Here is a 20,847-nt window from a genome sequence, read left to right as displayed (position 1 = left end):
ACTGATGGACATTACCTCATGTTTACTCTACATCCTGAGCTCCATTTATCTTTTCTTTCTTGTAATGTCATTCACTATGATCCTCAAGGTCACTGGGAGACTCTGGATCGAAAGCTTTTAAAAAATCTATGATGGGTTGAGCAGTCAGTTAAGAATGTCCCTCCCTATCACAGATTGAGTCTGCATTTACAGTCAGAGAAAAGGCAGAGAGATACAAAGTAACCTAATCCACTACACTCAGCTTTTGCCTTTTATGGTAGTATTCTGGCAGCTCATGGCTTCTGATTGGGTAAAGACTGAGCTTGCTTGAATGGCTGAGATTCAGTTGCTTGGTTACAGGTGTACTCCTAGATAAGATACAGATTGTTTACTGTTGAGTCTTGCAGGCACTTTTGGCTAAACTTCATCATCCAACTATAGCAACAGACTTGGGCTAAAATTATCATTTAACACATCTGCCTCTTTGAATTCTCTTGCTTCCCTAGGAAACTCAGGACCAAGAATGGATCAAAAAACTTTCCTTGCTTTCCCTCACCATAGTTGAAACTGGTTAACATTTAAAAGAAACAAAGCAAAACAAAACTTTGATGGAAATTATGATGTCACCACATTCAGCTCCCTAGATGTAGGTACTTCACTAGTTTCTGCTGCTCTTCCCCTGGACATTGCAAGCTTCTTATACTACCAGGGAGCATCACAGAGCCTTAACAAGATCCTTTAAAACCAGAACCCCAGTGACTTCTCAGACACATCCCTGAGAACTGGATAAACGAAGAGCTGTACTGTGGACATCCTTTGAGCTCAAGCCCCTCTATTTTGCATATTCAATCACAGAATGTATATTATGCACATTCTAAGATTTCCCTTTAAATACTCTGACACATGAGGAAAAGGACTCCATGAAAAGGTCCCACCAAAACAGTGCTTTAACCATATAACTAAGTATGAATTATGTGTTCATTAATGATAATTTATGAGTGCCCATAGGTAGCAATTGGTGAGTCAAGGAAGAGCATGTAAGTATGGCCTCTCTTCAATGGAAGCTAGTGTTTTGGGAGAGAAATTAGCCTGTTCCCTTAAACTCCCTTTCCCTGTCTTGAATTATAAAATACAATGCTGCCAAGTCTCTTCTCCAATACAAGCACCGTGCTTGGTAATGTGAATAACTATCTGGAATAAAAGAGAGAGCTCATATAGTTAAATCTATTACAATTCAAAAGGAGAACAGACATGGAGATTTATAGGGGATTAAATACAATTTACCAATAAATACTGAAGATACTAACTTTATTGGGATGGCACACCAGAAGTCAGAAGATGTATCAGCTTGGGAAGCTTAAAAAAATGGATTGGTCTGGACTCTGTGTAAGGCAGGAGAACAAAGCCTGGGACAGAGAGTAAATCTGAAAGGCTACATAAGGCCAGCAAGCACAGAGTCCTTCCTACTCTGCAGGCCCATGACACAGCTCCTATATAGCTTATGTAGGGGAATATACAGCATCCTGGAATGGTACCAGTCCCCCATCATGAATGACAGCAGGAGTGGAAAGGTTTGTGGGTGAGGAGAATAATGTGAACACATGTTTAAAATGTAGGTGAATTAGCCTTCAAATGACAAGGGTAGAAATTGAACAAGCTTGTTTGAGTCCCAGCTTCTTCTTCTTCCTTGAGTTCTTTACGGAGCTCTTGTGTGCTCCTAGATAGCTCTTTAAATGAGGGTGATCACAACCTCACTAAGGGCTCATTCTTGAATTTGCAGAGGGTTAACCAAAATAGTACAGGCTTAGTGAATGGCCACAGAAAACTGAAGTGCAGCTCCATAGGTTTCCACTCATTACCTTCAACCCTATGAGATTTGTGCTTTAAAAAAATATACTCTAGAAGTAAACTGCAGGTGAAGATAGACAAGATGTGTTATGAAGAACAAGGGAAATAAGACAGCGTAAATTGGACCATAGAGACAGGAGAGAAGAGAGAGTCTTTGGCAGGGAATGGGAGGAAATAGAGCCTGCGGGAGCACAAGATGATGTGGATGAAGTACAGGAAACAACTTGTGATGACTCCCAGATTCCTCATTTGGATGGCCCAGTAGAGCATTTATTTTGTGCAGAGACTCCAACTCTGGCTTGCAAATGTCCTGCAATTATACTACAGTGTTTTCAGGATTCTAAAATGATTGCAAAATAAAATTAACACCAGTCTACACCAAACCGCTGCCTTAGTTGAAGGACACCTTATCCCATCACCATTATCTATGCCTAGCATTTGCCTCTGACTCATTCTCCTGCTTCGTCCCACACAACCAGTGACTCATCTACTTCAAGTTCATTTCCACTACCCAAAGTATTTCCTCTATGTCTTGTATCAGTCCTTCTGATCAGAATTGCTTTCTTCCTGTCTCATGTGGCTACACTTCCTTACTGACCCTTAGCTTCAGACATGCTTCATACAACCTTGCTGGTTTTGGCTATACTGTAACAATTTGTTGCCAGTAACAAGACAAAATAAAGCCTTTCCTGATACACCGACCCCAGACACTTCCAGGGTCCACAATAATCTGGTAATCTGTTTTTTTTTTAACTTCCTAGGGAAAAGTAACCTACCCTTTTCACTATGTACATAAATCTAGCTCTTCCAATTACAGTCAGTTTCCTTCCCTTACCACAAACAAGCCCTGTGCTTCCTACACACCTGTTCTGTGGGAATTCCCTTTCTTTTGTGTGTTCCAGTTATGAGAAAAGGAAAATACCTGACCCTGCACTTGTCACTCATATCTCACTATTCCTCAAACAGTGAGACCTTCCACAAGCCATACTCAGAATATCTCTACTCAGTCCCTTCTTTGTGTTTCTCTGTCACACATTACAACTCCTAGATATCACATCTGATATTTTTGTTTCGCTGTCCATCCTTGCAAATAAGTCTTTGTGGAGAAAACTTTCTGCTCATTTTGTTCACTGCTTATTTTTGCAAGTATCTGTAACAGGGTCTGGTATACATGCAGAATAAATGAATAACTATTTAATTTGTTACCCTGAATTCTTTGAAAGACTCAGTGAAATTCATGTGTAGTAAGCATGGATTCGTTGTATTGGATATAATGCCCACCCCTTACACCTAAGTTCAAACCCTCTACATAGCTGAGACATGGCTCAGACAAGCCCCATGTTAACTAGGCAGTAACCCTGATCATCTAGCTCTCTGTTCTCCCCTTAAGTTCTATAGCATATTAGTCTGTACTGTTAGCATCCTACAAGAAAGTACATTGTATTCTAAATCTGCCACTTGTCCCTACACATTTTGCTCAAGGACAAAGTGTAGAGTCATCATGGTTAGCAAGATGCAAAACAAATAGTTTTTGAGCACTAGTTTCTGATTGATTATTATTGTTATAAAAATAGATGACCTAAAATGTCTTCCAAATATGATACATAGTATTGGTAAGCAGAAGTTCTTAGCTTCATTGATCCCAATAAAAGCTTGTCATGTTATCCTACATAGTAGTAAAACATCATTGTAATGTTTTATTGAGATACATTGTTCTCACTTTGCAGATTAAAAACTGAGACTTAGTTACATTGAATAGCTTGACTGTGATCTTTGCTCATAAAGTTAGTATATAAAAGATTCCAAAGTTAAGAGCCAATACTGTCTGACTCTCTAAGGATCATAATGCAATAATTATAAAAAGAAGAAAAGTAAATGTATAAATGAATGTATTATTAATTCTACATAAAGAAAAAGAATGCATGCTGTGGTGGTAAATTGGTGTGATCTTTATAGGAGAATAAAGACTTACATGCTCGAAAACCATTGATCTAAAACTACGATGTTTGAAAGGAAATTAACTTTAAATTATAGACATATATCATAAAACTTGTAGCCTGAAAGTATGATCATTCATTAGTGTGCTCATTTGTAAATGATTTCACTCACTGCGTTACAGGAGACAACTTCAGATGGGGTTCCTGATTTGCACAATGTAGAGTCTTAGAAGAGACGTAAATCAAAGTATTTTTTAATTCAGTATGAAATTGCTAAGACCAGTTCTCTGACAGGCAAGCTTGGAGTTCTATGTGAGCACAGGGCACACAAACATACTGAAACACAGTGAGTTTTCCTCGCTGAGGGCTCAGAGGAGAATTCTGTGAGAAAGTCTGGAGATAACATGCTTGTTGCACATATGTGAGGAGTTCAGATCCCCAGAACCTGTAAAAGTACTGGGTGAGGAATATGGTCTGTCTGTAACTACAGCTCACGGGAGACTGAAAAAAGAACACTCTTGAGACAAGCTGGCTAGCGAGACTAGCAAGAAGGTTTGGTGACCTCTGAGCTGAAGTAAGAGATCCCGCCTGAATATGTAAGGTTTGTTGGAAGATATTTGATGTTAACCTCCAGCCTAGGCATGTGTGTATACATGCTCGCACATGCAATCACACACACACACACACACATCCACATACACTCACGTGTACCCCCACATGTCTTCCCATGCGTGCGCGCGCACGCACACACACACACACACAGCTTTTTGTTTTTTCTTATTTGCTAATGGGACAGCAATTCTAGACTTTTGAAATTAGCAGGCAAAACTTTTATTTATTTGAATAAGAAACTAGACAAGGTCTAGCTGGGTTTTTTTTTTTTTTGTGGTCAAAACGAAAAGTGCTGAGAAGAATAATTCTCCTAATAAATAACATTCTGTATGGATCTACTATGGGTTGGGTGCTTAAGCAGTTCATAGACGAATTCTAGCTGCTTCTATGTCAATCTGAATTTCCATTTAAACAAAGAAGTAAACAAAATCCTTTCAGAGAGTTTTCTATACTCAAACACCCCACCACCACCCCCACACACACTAGATATGTGTACCCTGAAGACTGGAAGACTGAATTTGATCTGCTGACTACTTCATTCAGGAAGTTTATTGGAATGTTAGCATGCCTCTTCTCTTAGGATAAAATTGTCACTTTCTCTTCAAAAGAGAAGAGTTGAGCAGTTACCATTGACTATGGCCCTAAAATACCATACATATGTATGTGTATATATTGTATCTACATATATGTATGTATTCCTTAAAACTAAAACTTCTAAACAAAAAATAAATGAATAGTAAAGTATTTATGCTAATTTCAGAAGCCCACATTGGTGCTAACTGAAATTTAAGAGTTCTATACACCTAAATACACAGTCAGTTCACTTCAACCAATCTTCAAATATGTCAGCAATTCTTTTCAAATGCCCAATTTTTTAAAAATTTATAATACTAATGAAAAAGAAAATTTCTAGATACGTGTACGTGTTGTGATATGAATGGGAAGTTTTGTTTCATTGCAATCATTACCCAGAGTTATCAAATCTATCCTTTAAATGTGAGAACAGTGCTCATCCATCAAACTGCAGCCTGCAGACCAAATTTGACCTGCTACCTACTTCAGTACGAGAACCTTGTCAGAGTGTTTGTATGCCTCTTCTTTTATGAACAGTTGAAATCACCGCTTTTGTTCAAAAAGGAAGAGTTTCGTTGTTACCAGTGACTGTGACCTTACAACACCAAAACATGTTTACTGTATTATTTAATAGTGTTCCTTTACAGACAACAGAGTATGCCTCTATATCTTGAGCAATCACTTTCTTTTCATCCTTAGTGGGATCATGAAAGTGACAAGTTCATAAGACAGAAAAGAGTACTGAATAACTACCTCCAAGCACTTAGCACTCTTACTTTAAAGATCATGGTACAGGGAAAGCTGTGGTATTATACCATCCGGGTTTGGTCTATGTGTTTAACCTATAGTTTTGCTAGGGTATAGGAAGTTTTGTTTGTTTTTTTTCTTTTTTGAGTAAATCACAGATTACAAGGAAATAATTTTGTGATATAAAGTATCACTTTATATGTTACTATGTCCCACACTTGGAAATTTTATTCAAGAATGGGTGAGTAACCAAGAGTTAGTTGGTATTTAGAATTATTTAGTAATGATGGAGCTGGGGAGATGGCTGCTCTTGCTGCTGAGCTGTGTTTTGTTCCCAGCACCCACATATTGGCTCATGACCATTCTAGTCTCACGGTACCCGGCTTCCCCTTCTGACATCACTGGGCACAGGCATGCATGTGATGTACATACATAAGTGCAGGCAGAACGCTCATGCACATAAAGAAAATAAATCTTTAAAAACAGGAATAAGATACTCAGTAGTAAGTTTTAAAAAGGAAGTCCTTCCCGTGGTAAATTGTTAAAATATATAATTTAAATATATGATTATTAATTAAGCATTTGCTTACTTAAAAAATAAGTATTAGGTTGAAACTAGAAGCAAGTGTTGTTTATTCTAGAATGTAAAGCCCAGGAGAAGAAAACAACATCGTTTCCGGTGGTTAATACAGACTCACTGTAGGAACAATTTTTCTGTGTTGCTTAAATGATTAGTTCTTAAATATGATTCTCCTGCACCAGAAACTTCTGGAATAAATTTAAAAGTTCTGTCTCCTATACCCTATTTGTCACCTACTAGGACCTTAATTTTCATGCATGGTTCAGTTCACATTCTTTCTTTTATTATTTTATTATTATTTTTTTTATCAGTTACATTTTATTAACTCTGTATCCCAGCCGTGTCCCGATCCCTCATTCCCTCACAGTCCCTCCCTCCCTCCCTCATCTCCACCGTGCCCCTTTCCAAGTCCACTGATAGGGGGGACCTCCTCCCCATTCATCTGATCCTGTTTTATCAGGTATCTTCAGGACTGGCTGCAAAGCCCTCCTCTGTGGCCTAACAGGACTGCTCCTCCCTTCGGGGGTGGGGAGACCAAAGAGCCAGTCATTGAGTTCCTGTTAGAAATAGTCCTTGTTCCCCTCACTTTGGGAAACCAATTGGTTACTGAGCTACCACAGGCTACATCTGAGTGGAGGTTCTAGGTTATATCCATAGATGGTCCTTGGTTGAGTGTCAGTCTCAGAAAAGACCCTGTGCCCAGATATATTTGGTCCTTGTGGAGCTCCTATCCTTTCCCCATCAGACTAATTCCCCTTCTTTCTTATGATTCCCTGTACTCTGCCAAAGGTTTGGTCATGAGTCTTTGCTTTGAAAACACTGCTAGTTAGAGTCTTTCAGATGCGCTCAGTAGACTCCTGTCATACGTTCAATGCACATCCCATCTGTCTTTCTAAACAAGGATTGATCATCTTACCCCATGTCCGCTCAATTGATTATCTTTTTTAGGTGTATAGATTTCATTATGTTTATCATATCTTATAAGTCTATATAAGTGAGTATATCCCATGTTTGTCTTTCTCCTTCTGGGATATTTCACCTCTGGGATAAAATTGGTTGAAATGAGGGGTCAATTCCCTTTATGTGGAAGGTCTTCTATATATATACGTATATATATAATAATCTAGTATAATTAGAGGGATGTTACTAAATTGTAGAGTGTCAACTGTCAAGGATTAGTGTGAATTTAATAATATTGAAGCAGTGGGAGATAATGAACATGAAAATTAAGTTGTGGGTTGGCCACATTAGGAAGAGGTTAGCTTGCTGTGAATTTTTATAAGGCTATGGTGTTAATTTTGGATTGATTTGACCATTGTCTATACACTAGTGAACATTTTGGAATGGCAGAGTTTTTATGACTCATTCTGTTACACATCCATTGGTGAATTTTCTTGAACCTGTCTGCAGTAGAACAATCTTTTCTAATTTAGCCATGGTAAATCTGGGTGAAAAGCTTTATTCATGTAAATTTTAGGTAATTTTAAACCTTGGTTGCTATAGCAGTTTTATTAAACTCCTCAGAAGGGTGATAGTCATAGGATGCATAATTTACTCAGCTGCATTTGTTTCCTGAAATTATAGGTTGTTTGTGTGGTGAATAACTTCAAAGGAAGACAACCAGAAAATGGGCACACTCACAGGGACAGTGCTGCCCGGATGCCAATGATCAACATTCCTCGGGTAGAAAGCCCTTTGGAAAAGGTAACATCTGTGCAGGTGATTCACGACTTCATTTCTAAAATGTGCTCATCCTCTAGACCAAATTCAATCGTTATTTCTGTTTGTGTGTTTAGAGGTTGTCCAGTTCTTTCATTATCTATCTATCTATCTATCTATCTATCTATCTATCTATCTATCTATCTATTTTTGCTTACTTAATCTCAGAATATATGGTGTCATTTAGCGAGAATTTACCCCTGGAAAGACCATTTTTCACAATGCATATCCCATCTAAATACCCATGGATACCATTCATGCTGGAAGCTTGACAGCATTTTCTTGCTCTTCTTTTCATCTTCTGGCTTTTACCTTCTTTCCACTCCATCTTCCATGATGTTCTATGAGACTTACATAGGACAGAGTTGATAACAATGTCCCACTGATGGCTGAGCACTTACAGATGTGCATCCTTCAGTTTTGAACAGCAATGAGTCTCTGAATTGACCTTTCCCCCCCTGCAATGTGAAGCATCTGTGATGGACGTTGGGAGCAACTCAAGTCTACTGATATAGTCATAGATTTTTAGAAGCCACTCTGACAACACAACCACTTAGAAAACAGTATCAGTGGGTAGCCTCCCAGATCTAGTGACGTCCCTAGCCACAAGTTTTGACCATGCTGACAATACCAGGCATGAATTCCCTTCTGTGGATCAGACCTCAAATCCACATATACAGTGAAATATTTTCAACTATAAAAATAAACCAAAATAACTGGCTGTGCAGGAAAATGCATAGAAATTAAAAAAACAAACCTGTACTTGGTGAGGTGGCCCAAGTCCTTAAAGATGAGAACTGTATGCTCGCTCTCACATGTGGATTCTAGTTGCAAATCTTTTTGAAGTACATGTGGAATACCAGAAACTAGAAACAAACAATTAGCAGAAAAGTAATGAATTTAGGGAGCAGAAATATAGCATATAGGTGAAATGAAAGTGAAGAGGGTCAAGGATAGGGACAGAAGGGTTCTAGAGAGTAGATGAATGATGGGGATGGAAAAATGAGGAACCATGGGAAGGCTAAACCAAAGGGAAATGTACTTGAAAAAGTTATTGGGAACCCATGATCCCGCAGTACAAGTACAACACGAGATTTAAAAGACTCGGTGGTACTGTGAGCAAAGATTTAGGTGGGAATGGACAAAAAAAAAATAAATAAAAAGGAAAGGAACAGCTAAGTAAAATTAAGGATTATAGAAAAGCCTGTGAAACCTTAGCAGTTTGTAAGCCAATTAAAATACTATTTTATTTTTTTAAAGTAAGAGGCATTTGAAAAGAGGTGCTTTACATCTGTGTATATGCTAGAAGACATGCTATTAAGTGAAAATCTCATGCCTGTCATGGTTTGCTTTCTCATTGTTCAGGAAACCAAAGAGACATCTGAAATAATACAGGTTGTTGCCATTGATCGGCTGTCCTTTAAAACTAGAGGCCAAGACTCTGTTGCTGAAGATGCCATTCATTTTGGCTGCTGGACATAGGAAAATCAGCATTGAGCTGATCAGAAAACTCGCTCCTGGTTGTCTAGTTTTCATAGCCCTATAAGGTGTTGTGCAGGCTTCTGGGGGAAAAAAACTTAAGTGGTATTATTTAACGCTAGACCCTGTGAGCTGTAATACAAACTTCCCAGGTGAGAGGGGCCCACCAGTGCATTTGCGGCAACACTAGTGCCATAGTGCTGACCAGTCACTCTCTTGATTGGCTTTGAGGTCTGCTGTGCTTTCTTATTGGTGGTGTGTTTTTGTTCTTTGAGTGAGTGTGTGGTAACCCTAATGTTCTAAAACTCACTATGTAACTCAGGCTGGCCTTGAACTCAGAGAAATCCTCTTATTTCAGACTTCTACACTCTGGGGGGACTATTAAGAGCCAACCTGCCTAGGCTGATGGATATGATTTAAGTGGGGCGGGAAGTTGGCCCAGTGTGATGTGTGGATTCACAGAGGTTTTTGAAGGAATAAGAAATGGTTAGAGAAAAAGAAAACTGAAGAAGTCAGACTATCCCATAAGTGTCTAAAAGGCTTTTATACAACAGGAATGACATTTGTTCTGTAGAAATGCTGAGATCAGACATGGGGCAAAATAAAAGAACGTAGGTATAAGAATAGAGAAGCTAGAAATAAAGTAAAACATTTGAATCTGAGATGTCTGCTTTAAGAGAGATTTTTTCATTTCACTATAGGAATTCCCGAATTGATAAGTAATCCATTGTGTGAGACACTCTGGAGGGAACTTAAGTAAGCATGGGAATACTAACTAATAATAATGACACACAGGACTAACAGTGGCTTCTATGTTATTGTCATCAATATGTGCTGATGAATTCTCTGTATTCCAGGAAAGCAAGCCTATTCTCTACACGTGTATTTTCATTTCCCCAACAACATGAAAAGCAAAGATTTGTAGTAGCAAACGTTGCTAATAGTCTGTCAATGCCTGCTCTTTCCTTATTCTTTGTAGTGAAGAAATCCCTCCAATTTAATCATCAGCCCCACTGCCCAGACAGCTTTCTTGCCATTAAATGTGATCACACGAGAAACTTTAGACCGATAAACATGGGGCATCTATTGTCTATGTAGTATCATACTGTGCTCTTATATTCTTTACAGTCTTTTCTGTATTCAAAATCCCGACTGCTTATGTTATACTACTTAATTTTATTTACAATAAGTTTTGCAGGATTAGGTTGTATGAGCTAGAATTTTCAATTAGAATCTACAAATTGACAGAGTGGAGTGTTTGTAAATTTCCATTAATCTTGCTTTCCCTATCAAGTCCAAGTGCTGTATGCCTTCTTAGTTTGGGGAACAGGGCTGAGATGAAGCAGATTCCATGCTTTCTTGCTTGCTGGGATGTACAAAGACTGCATTCTTTCTGTTCTTTTTTATTTCTGTTCCCAATCAAAATGCTTTCTCTAATGGGCATGGTCTGTGTCCCTGTCCACAGCATGGAGGGATCATGGCAGGAATGATAGGAATATACTAGGAGCAAATTCCATTCTTCCATTTAACTCTTCACTGTCAAGAAACCATGTACCTGTGCTCAACAACCAGAAATAGAGGGCAGTCACGTGAAGGAGGCTTCACGAGCTTTCTCCTCTTTTTTTTTTCCTCCAATAAAGGCTGTATGGAATAAATACATTGTTTTTTGTTACGGTTCAAATTGCAAGAAATGAAGGAGGGGGCATGCAAAATTTCCCTAGTACTTTGATTTTAATAGCTGGTAGTTGGAGAATGTTGTTCCTTCCTTCACGCTGGTCCTCTCATGGGAGAAGAGGAACCTTTGCTAACATCTGATGTGCAGGCAGGGCCAATAGCTTTAATACCATGCCATGCCATTGTTTTGTTTTCATGTTTGTGTGCTTCTTTTGAAAGTTATGTAAAATTGTAAGTCTCTTATGTCCAAAGCACACATTTGATGAACTATGACCTACAGTGTAATTATAACACACAAGCACACTCATTCCTATGCTAGTGATTTAGCCTTTAATTATAGAGAATTTGTTATGTGGTGAAATACCCACATTTATTAGGAAAAGTCATGGGTTCTCCCAAAGCTAAATAAGTAGGGGTATTTGAATGTCATTCATTCTGTGGAAACTGTCTCATCAGTGTCCAGTGTTCATTAAATATTCAAATAGCCAATAACTTTTTTCATTTGTCATATTAAGTCACAAAGAACCTAAATGTATAGCTAAGGAGGATTGCTAAATCAGTAGTGTACACCCCATGACAGAATCCACACCAGGTAATGCTTTTGCTCATGAATCTCCAATGAGTTAGGTTGGGAATTTTGGAAAATATTTACCTTAGCCAATTCACTTGACCTCACTAGCGTGTTAATTACTTTTTGCTTTGCTGTGCCCAAATATTCGACAGCAAGGAACTTTGGGCAACAGTTCAAAGGCAAACTTCACCGTGGCAGGAAAGAAATGGTGGCAGAAGTGTGAGGTATCTTTTCTCCATTGCTTTTAGAGTCAAAAAGCAGAGAGAGATGAAAGGTGGTTTTTATCTAGCTTTCTCCCTTTTCCCTCTAAACTTAGTTCAGGACCAGTTTGTGGGATGATGCCACCCCTTCAGTTCTCAGTTAACCCTCTGGAAAAGACACCCCCAGAGAAGTATCTCCTAGCTTATTCTTTTTTTTTAATTCTTTATTAATTACACTTTATTCACTTTGTATCCCCCCTCCTTCCTTCCCAATCCCTCCCTTCCTCTACCCTCTGCATGCATGCCCCTCCCCAAGTCCACTGATAAGGGAGGTCTTCTTTTCCTTCTTTCTGATCCTAGTCAATTAGGTCTCATCAGGAGTGGCTGCATTGTCTTCTTCTGTGGCCTGGTAATGTTGCCTCCCCCTCAAGGGGAGGTAATTAAAGAGCAGGCCAATCAGTTCATGTAGAGACAGTCCCTGTTCCTATTACAATAGAACCCACTTGGATACTGAACTGCCATGGGCTACATCTGTGCAGGGGTCTTAGGTTATCTCCATGCATAGTCCTTGGTTGGAATAGCAGTCTCAGGAAAGACCCCTGCACTCAGATTTTTTGGTTCTGTTGCTCTCCTTGTAGAGTTCCTGTCGTCTCCAAATCTTATTGTTTCCCACTTCTTTCATAAGATTCCCTGCACTCTGCCCAAAGGTTGCCCATAAGTCTCAGCATCTGCATTGATAGTCTGCAGGGCAGAGCCTTTCAGAGGTCCTCTGTGTCAGGCTCCTGACTTGTTCCCTCTTTTCTCCTTCTTCTGATGTCCATCCCCTTTGCCTTTCTGTATAGGAATTAAGCATTTTAGCAAGAGTCCTCCCTCTTGATTAGTTTCTTTAGGTGTACAGATTTTAGTAGGTTTATCCTATATGTCTGTATGAGTGAGTATATACCATCTTTCTGCTTCTGGTATAGCTCACTTAGGATGATCCTTTCCAGATCCCACCATTTACCTACAAATTTTATGATTTCCTTGTTTTTTTTTTTATTGCTTAGTAATATTCCATTGTGTAGATATACCACAATTTGTGCATCCATTCCTCCACTGAGGGGCATCCCGGCTATTTCCAGATTCTGGCTATTACAAATAAGGCTGCTACAAACATGGTTGAGCAAATGTCCTTATTGTGTACGTGAGCCTCTTATGAGTGGTATGGCTAGATCTTGACGAAGCACTATTTGTAGTTGTCTGAGAAAGGACCAGATTGCTTTCCAGAGTGGTTGTACAATTTTACATTTCCACCAGCAGTGGAGGAGGGTTTCCCTTTCTCCACAACCTCTCCAACATATGTTGTCTCTTGAGTTTTTGATCTTGGCCATTCTCATGGGTGTAAGGTGAAATCTCAGGGTCGTTTTGATTTGCATTTCCTTAATGGCTAATGAGGTTGAGCATTTCTTTAAGTGTTTCTCTGCCATTCAATATTTCCTCTATTGAGAATTCTCTGTTTAGCTATGTACTCCATTTTTTAATTGGATTACTTGATTTTTTTTCAGCTTATTCTTAATCTTATCAATTTAGCATTAAAGATTAAACATTGAATTTTTTGTTGTTTTGTTTTGCTGTTGTTTTCTAAATTGGTCATTTCTGAGAGTTTCTTAAGTTAGTCATAAAACACTGCAAACAATGTCTGGAATTTATGAATCTCAACAACAGCCAATTATTATTATTTTTACAGTGGTATAATGGAACAACAGGTTCATCAAGATACAAAAGTGTCTATTGTAAAATACTTTTAAAGTAAATGTTTTGGTGGGAGTTAAGTTGTTTGAAACAGGGTCTTATGTAACCCAGACTGGCATCGAATTTGCCATATAGCCTAGGAAAGCCTTGAACTTTGAATTCTCTCCCTTCACCTAAGTTCTGGTATTGTGGGTATCTGCAACCACTCTTGACTCAAAGAAATGTTGTGTATATAAAATCTTGTGTATGTACATAGTGAAGACGGATATTCAAAATACTACATAAGATATTAACCTCTAATATGTAGAGTGTGAGGGTGGTGACATGAAGGAGAGAGAGACACAGAGGCAGGGAGATACAGAGACAGAAAGACAAAAACACAGAGAGAAGTAGAGACATGGAGAGAACAAATATTGTCATGCTCAAACCTTAAGAGAAACTGAGACTGTAAAACAAGACTGTATGTCCAGTTACAGGCTTTCTTATTCTCTTCTTTTTCCGCCTCTATTTCTTCATCATCCTTTTTTTCTTTGTTTGTTTCTGTCTCCAAATGTTTCTCTCTCCTCATTACCTTTCTCTTATAATCAGATACTATGCTGTTCATAAATAAATGCATGCCTAAAGATAATTACAGTTTTAAATATTTCAATTTCTTTGGGTGATTTCTAGAAGCTTCTTCTCACTAGACTCACTAAATGATATGTTTAGGCTGACCAACATTTTCAAGGGGGTGGAGGGATTTCTTCAGTATAATATATATCCTTGTACTATTACCTTGTAATCTACATAATCCTTTTGAAATGCCTGGTTATTTTTCTCTGTTCAATTAAACATGGAAATCTTGGTTGTAGTTCCCATGTGTTCAGTTCAGGGTTCAGATTTCTTTGGTCCACCTGCAGTTGTCTTAAGGTCTCTCAATACATAGGCTGTGGCTTTTGCAGATGCAGGTGGCTTTCCTTTGCAGACTGTCTTAAAGTTACTACAATCTCGCTCCCAGGGTGTCAGCTCTCCTCAGATGTCACGTCACCTTTTCTCCCAAACTCATCTGTTTGCTTCCTTCTTCAGGGCTCATTTCCAGCAGAGTTGGCAGTGTTGCTGGCTTCGGAATGTTTCCAGAAACTTAAAGAAGCTGTTAATTTCCTTTGAGAGTCTAAGAATCAAGGATCTGTTTGTTTTTCCCCAGGAAATGGAGATGTAACCATTTCTACAGTCTTCTGTCTCCTATGTTAGGAAGAATAAAGAAGACCTTGATTTTATGATAGCTGATTACCAGAGTGAGAATTACAGCAAAATGTTAGGAATTTCTACTAGATAAGGCATAAGTAAATCCATGCTGAGGGAAACCCCTCCACACCCCAAATTTTGTTATTGATTCAGGCCAGATGGAGGGGACTTATTCTTAACTAAATAAGTATCCCCAAACTGAGTGGGTAACTATTGGCATTCCAGATAATTAAACAAATAGCTGGCAAGATGGATCATTGGTTAAGAGCACGGTTTGCTCTTCCAGAGAACCTGGGTTTGGTCTTTAGTACCCTCTTGGTAGCTTACAAGTGTCTGTAGCTCCAGTTTCATAAATTAGACACATATAATCTTTCAGATTCTTTGCAGACCAGGTTCACACACGATTTACATACATACATGAAGACAGAACACTCAAACACATAAATAAATACAAATATATCTTTTAAAATAACCAAGCATATAAAAAGCAAGAGAAACTGCCTTCAAGGTTTCTACCAGCTTTATGGAGCAGAAGTGACACTCCACAGAACTGCGATTTATGGTGTGTCAACAAACGCAGAATGGAGCTTTGTAGAAATAAAGCCATCTTCCGAAAAATGGCCACATGAATCTCCTTACACATTTCGTCCAAATGAGGACAGAGAACTAAATCTTCCAGCTCTTTCACTCAGATGTTGAAGATCCCATTGCTACTAAGGGAAATGTTTACATTGCTCATGATTCCTTTTACTGAGCTAAATCTATTTTACTTCAAGAGGGAATAATCAGGACATGAACTTAGAACCCTTAAAGTGATATCGTGATAAACATGAATGACAGTGTAAACCTTTCACTAGGTGTGTGTGTCGGGGGGGGGGGAGTTGGGAAGAAGCAAAGATGATACAACCAGTGAAGTGTTTGCTCCACAAGCATGAGGGTTAAGTCTGGATCTCCAGCCTGCATGTAAGAGACAGGTAATATCATGTGTGTCTATAACCTCAGCACTGGGGAGGAAGAAACAGGCAGCCATTTTAATTGTGCAGGGATCACTACTCTCAGGGAATAACTGTCCAACAATAAGGAAGAACAGTGTTGACTTTTGGCCTGTGCACATGCTATCAAGCGTCCATGCACGCGCACAGACAAATGCACACAAACACTGTACAACAACCCCCTCCCCCTAAAACATAAAGAATTAGACTACTTTTTATTGTCCCTTTTATAGTATTCCCTTTCCACAGTACAGGAAATTAAAGGGAACACGTGGGATGAAAGATAAACTATAACCTGTGTGATTAGAAACTAGTGACTGAACACAGGTAGTGGCATGGTGGGATGAAAACCAACATTAGAAATCATCAGGAAGCAAACCAATGAAGAAAGCAAATAGACTAGAGAGAACACTGGAGAAACGACAGCTCAGCAATCAAGAGGGGATACCATTCTTAGATCAGGCCCATGTTCCAGTCCCAGCACTGGTGTTAAGAGGCTTAAGGTTGCCTGTAACCCAGCTCCAAGGGAAATCATGTCCCTGATGTCAGCAGGTAACTGCGCTAACATTAAGTCATGCACAGATATACACACATGCACATCATCAAAATTAAAATTTTCTGTTTCTTTAAAAAGGAAGACTGAAGAGTAAGAGATCAATAGAAAGGATCTGACCTGAGAAAAGATACCAAGTCAATACTCAAGAAAACCTGTCTTCCAGAACAGGGCAGCCAGCAGAACAGGGACAGTACTAGCTAATCTTCTTTTTATCTTAGGATATACTGTAAAGAAGCTTTTCTTCCAAATAAACACTTGAGTATTTAACGTGGGCAAGTTAACCAGATACAAGGTAAAACTGAAATATATACTAGAAACTAGAGAGTCATTAAAAACTAATGATACTGAAGAAAGAACCTTACAGATGTTGTAGTAGGAGACAGTGTCATTCTCAACCATTAACTACTTCTTCATGCAGAATATCGTTTTTGTTTAATTTAGTTTGGTTTTGGCTATCAGCCTGGGAAAAGAATTGAGAGATACTTCATTGGTCAGAAATGTGCTGGGCCTTGAGAATTTCTGCCCCCCTTGCTGGCCTTATGCCCTCTCCTGGGAGAAAGCTACTTCAGCCTCACTCCAGGACAGGGAAAGCATGGGAAGGAGACCAGATCCTTAGAACCTAGCCACCAATGTGTAGTATGAGAAATAGAGATTGGGAACCACAGTTTTTTGGAGGTTGTCAGTGTACATCCTGTGAAGTCACCCTGGAAAGATAAGGGCTTGCTCTATTACATACATGCATACATGTATGCATACACACTCTTTGTGGAAGTGTGCGTGTGTGTGTGTATGTGTGTGTGTGTGTGTGTTATCTAAAATAAAGCAGATTTATTAGATTGGAAATGGGTGGACCTATGAAGGCTGCATGCAAACTGGGGATCCAAAGAAAGATAAAGTAGATAGAGCAAACTATAAGTATAATTTTCTCTTCAGATTATAGGACATTAATCAATCAAAGGAAAAGAATTTGATTTTGCCAACCAAGAAAGGAAAGGTACTGGCAGAAACAGTTTACAGGTAGACATCCTCTGAGGATAAATGGCTTATCACAAACTTGTGCCAGTCAATGAAACAGGTCAGGTAAGTGCACACCCTGATTAACCACACCATCAGTTAAGTGAAAAGTGGTGAGCAGTAGCTACGGTTCCAGAAATCTCCAGATGTCCCACAGATATGCACCACTGGGAATGGAAATCACCATGCTTAATATCGTAGTAACTGTTGATGCAAATAATATAAATAGGAAAATTCTAAAAGAATTCCCAATGACTAGGACAGCATGTGCACTGCCCTTTCCCTTGTCTTGCTAGCAGATTATAGAATGGCAGGAATCAAGGAGAAATCCGAGGAGCTGAAATATAGTCAGAATGGTGTGTGTGTCTGTGTGTATGAAGAAAGCTAGTTTTCAACAGCTCGGAATTAAGGGCTTGCAGTCCAATTCTTTTGTACTTTAAACCCAGCATGCATTTCTTGTGTGTTTTCTTGCCAAGACAAGCATGATTATACACTGCCATGCTCTGTGGTAGAAATGCCTTTGAAGTTTCAGGACGTTGTCATGAGTAACCGGCCATCTATTTAAGATTCAATTGCTTTCCTATAAAGCAAATCTTTGTTTCCTGGAACTGCTGAATGGTATGCCATGTTCCATAGGACCACTCAGATAGCTATAGTCGTGATTAGACACTGCAGTAGCCAGTGGGAGTAAACTGAATCAGACTTTAGGTGCTCAGGTCTAGTTTTGAGCTACTATGAAAGGAAATTAAAAGAAACCAAAATTTATATGCTATTCTCATGCATTTTATTTTGCTTTAAAAACAAATTGAAAATAGAAACAGGGACGTTTTGTTTATTTGTTTTGATTTTCATCTTTTTAAAGTCATTTATGTGTGTTTTCCAGGTTTTTGGTTTTGTTTTGGGATAGAGATACATACATACATACATACATTGATGACTGACAGACAGAGAGACAGAAAGACGGATAGCAAGAACATGTAGTTATGTTGTTGGGGAAGTGAGGAGGATATAGAAGTAGGGGGAAAGGAAATATGAACAATTAAGCCTAAAAGAAATGAGCAAAAACCAATGCAGCAGCCACTAACATCTTTTAGACCAAATACACACTAGATACACTAGCATCCTGTGTCAGTTTCACACTATTGTTTTTGCTGTTTTCATCTGCATACTCAGGATCTAGTTTTCCACTCTATATATGAATCATATTATACAAGATAAGGACTAAGAAGCAGACTTCCTTCTCTCGGTTATCCAGAAAATTTTATAAAAGCTTTCTTTCTGAGAATTACTTCTGAGTGGCACAGTGGTTGATCAGTATAGCTTAAGCGGATATGATTTACTCAGCTGTTAGTTAAGGGGAGAAAAGCAGTGGTGGAATGGTGGATGAACAATCTCCTCTGAGCAGCACATGCCTTTATACACAGGCAGGTGTTCAGAGCTGCCAACCTCTCCTCTGCAGTGTGGACCATCTAAGAATGACGAAAATGTTTTTCATAAAAAATACTTAAAAAAAACAGTAAATTAAACCCACTGACTTAATGGAACTAACCATTTTTGTTAATTTATTGTTAGTAAAAAAAACTGTCAAAAAAACAAAAGTCACCAGTTTGAGTATCTTATTTAAAAATTAAAATGCAAGTATCTCTATTCACAGATGATATAATAGTATACATGAGTGACCCCCAAAATTCAACCAGAGAACTCCTTTAGCTGATAAACACCTTTTAGCAAAGTGACTGGATACAAAATTAACTCAAACAAACAAACAAACAAACAAACAAAAAATCAGTAACCCTCCTGCATACAAAAGACAAAAGGGCTGAGAAAGAAATTAGGGAAACAACACCCTTCACAATAGCCTCTAATAACATAAAGTACCTTGTTGTGAATCTAACCAAATAAGTGAAAGACCTATTTGAAAAAAACTTCAAGTCTCTGAAGAAAGAAATCGAGGAAGATATCAGAAGATGAAAAGATTTCCCATGCTCATGGATTGGTATGATTAACATAGTGAAAGTGGCCATCCTGCCGAAAGCAATCTACAGATTCAATGCATTTCCCATCAAAATACCAACACAATTCTTTACAGACTTTGAAAGAAAAGTTCATATGGAGAAACAAACATACACACACACACAAACAATTGCTAAAACAATCCTGTACAATAAAAGAGCTTCTGGAGGTATTGCCATCCCTGCTTTCAAGCTGTACTACAGAGCAACAGTAATAAAAACTGCATGGTTCTGGCACAGAAAACAGAATGATGAATCAATGAATTAGAATAAAACACCCAGAAATAAACCCACACACCTATGGATACTTGATTTTTGACAAAGAAGCCAAAAACCATACGATGGAAAAAAGATAGCATCTTCAACAAATGCTGCTGGTCTAATTGGATGTCTACAGGTAGAAAAATGCAAATAGATCCATACTTTTCACCCTGCACAAAACAAAAGTGCAAGTGGATGAAAGACCTCAATATAAAACCAGACACACCAAATCTCTTAGGAAAAAAAAAAAAGTGGGGAAGAGTCTTGAACTCATTAGCACAGGAGACAAACTCCTGAACAGAACAACAATAGCATAGGCTTTAAGATCAACAGTCAAAAAACGGGACCTCATGAAACTGAAAAGCTTCTGTAAAGCAAAGGACATTGTCATCAGAACAAAACAACAGCCTACAGATTAGGAAAGGATCTTCACCAACCCTTTATCTGACAGAGGGCTAATATCCAGTATATATAAAGAACTCAAAAAGTTAAAAAGTAACAAATCAAGCAATCCAATGAAAAATGGGGTACAGAGCTAAACAGAGAATTCTCAATAGAGGAAATATTGAATGGCAGAGAAACACTTAAAGAAATGCTCAACGTCCTTAGTCATCAGGGAAATGCAAATCAAAACAATCCTGAGAATTGACCTTACACCCATCAGAATGGCTAGGATCAAAAGCTCAAGTGACAACACATGCTGGAGAGGATGTGGAGAAAGGAAACCCTCCTCCATTGCTGGTGGGAATGTAAACTTATACAACCACTTTGAAAATCAATCTGGTGCTTTCTCAGACAGTTAGGAATAGTGCTACCTCAAGATGCAGCTGTAACACTCCTAGGCATATTCTCAAGTATACAACAATGCTGTTTGCTCAACCATGTTCATAGCAGCTTTATTTGTAATAGCCAGAAGCTTGAAACAAGCCAGATGTCCTTCAATGGAGGAATGGATACAGAAATTGTGGTTCATTTACACAATGGAATACTATCCAGCAATTAAAAACAAGGAAATCAAGAAATTTGCAGGCAAATTTTGGGATCTAGAAAATATCATCCTAAGTGAGGTATCCCGGGAGCAAAAAGACACACCTGGTATATATTCACTTATTAGCAGATATTTGCTATATAATATAGG

The 20,847-nt window shown here is 38.5% G+C and overlaps 1 protein-coding gene across 3 annotated transcripts in view; it reads left to right on the top strand.

Moving 5' to 3' along the window:
- The window catches only part of Plppr5 (phospholipid phosphatase related 5), a 125,623-nt gene that overhangs the window by 90,825 nt on the left and 13,951 nt on the right, over window positions 1-20,847 (top strand). For 2 of the 3 annotated variants that reach the window (XM_021639252.2, XM_060392825.1), the window contains one exon: window positions 7,861-7,995. In XM_021639252.2, the coding sequence (XP_021494927.1) occupies window positions 7,861-7,995 (135 nt within the window). The remainder of the gene's footprint in view (window positions 1-7,860; window positions 7,996-20,847) is intronic. The other variant, XM_021639261.2, reaches the window with a different exon arrangement.

This window comes from Meriones unguiculatus, chromosome 10 (genome assembly GCF_030254825.1).
Source record: "Meriones unguiculatus strain TT.TT164.6M chromosome 10, Bangor_MerUng_6.1, whole genome shotgun sequence".
NCBI lineage: Eukaryota > Metazoa > Chordata > Mammalia > Rodentia > Muridae > Meriones > Meriones unguiculatus.
This window is presented reverse-complemented; position numbering and strand designations above follow the sequence as displayed.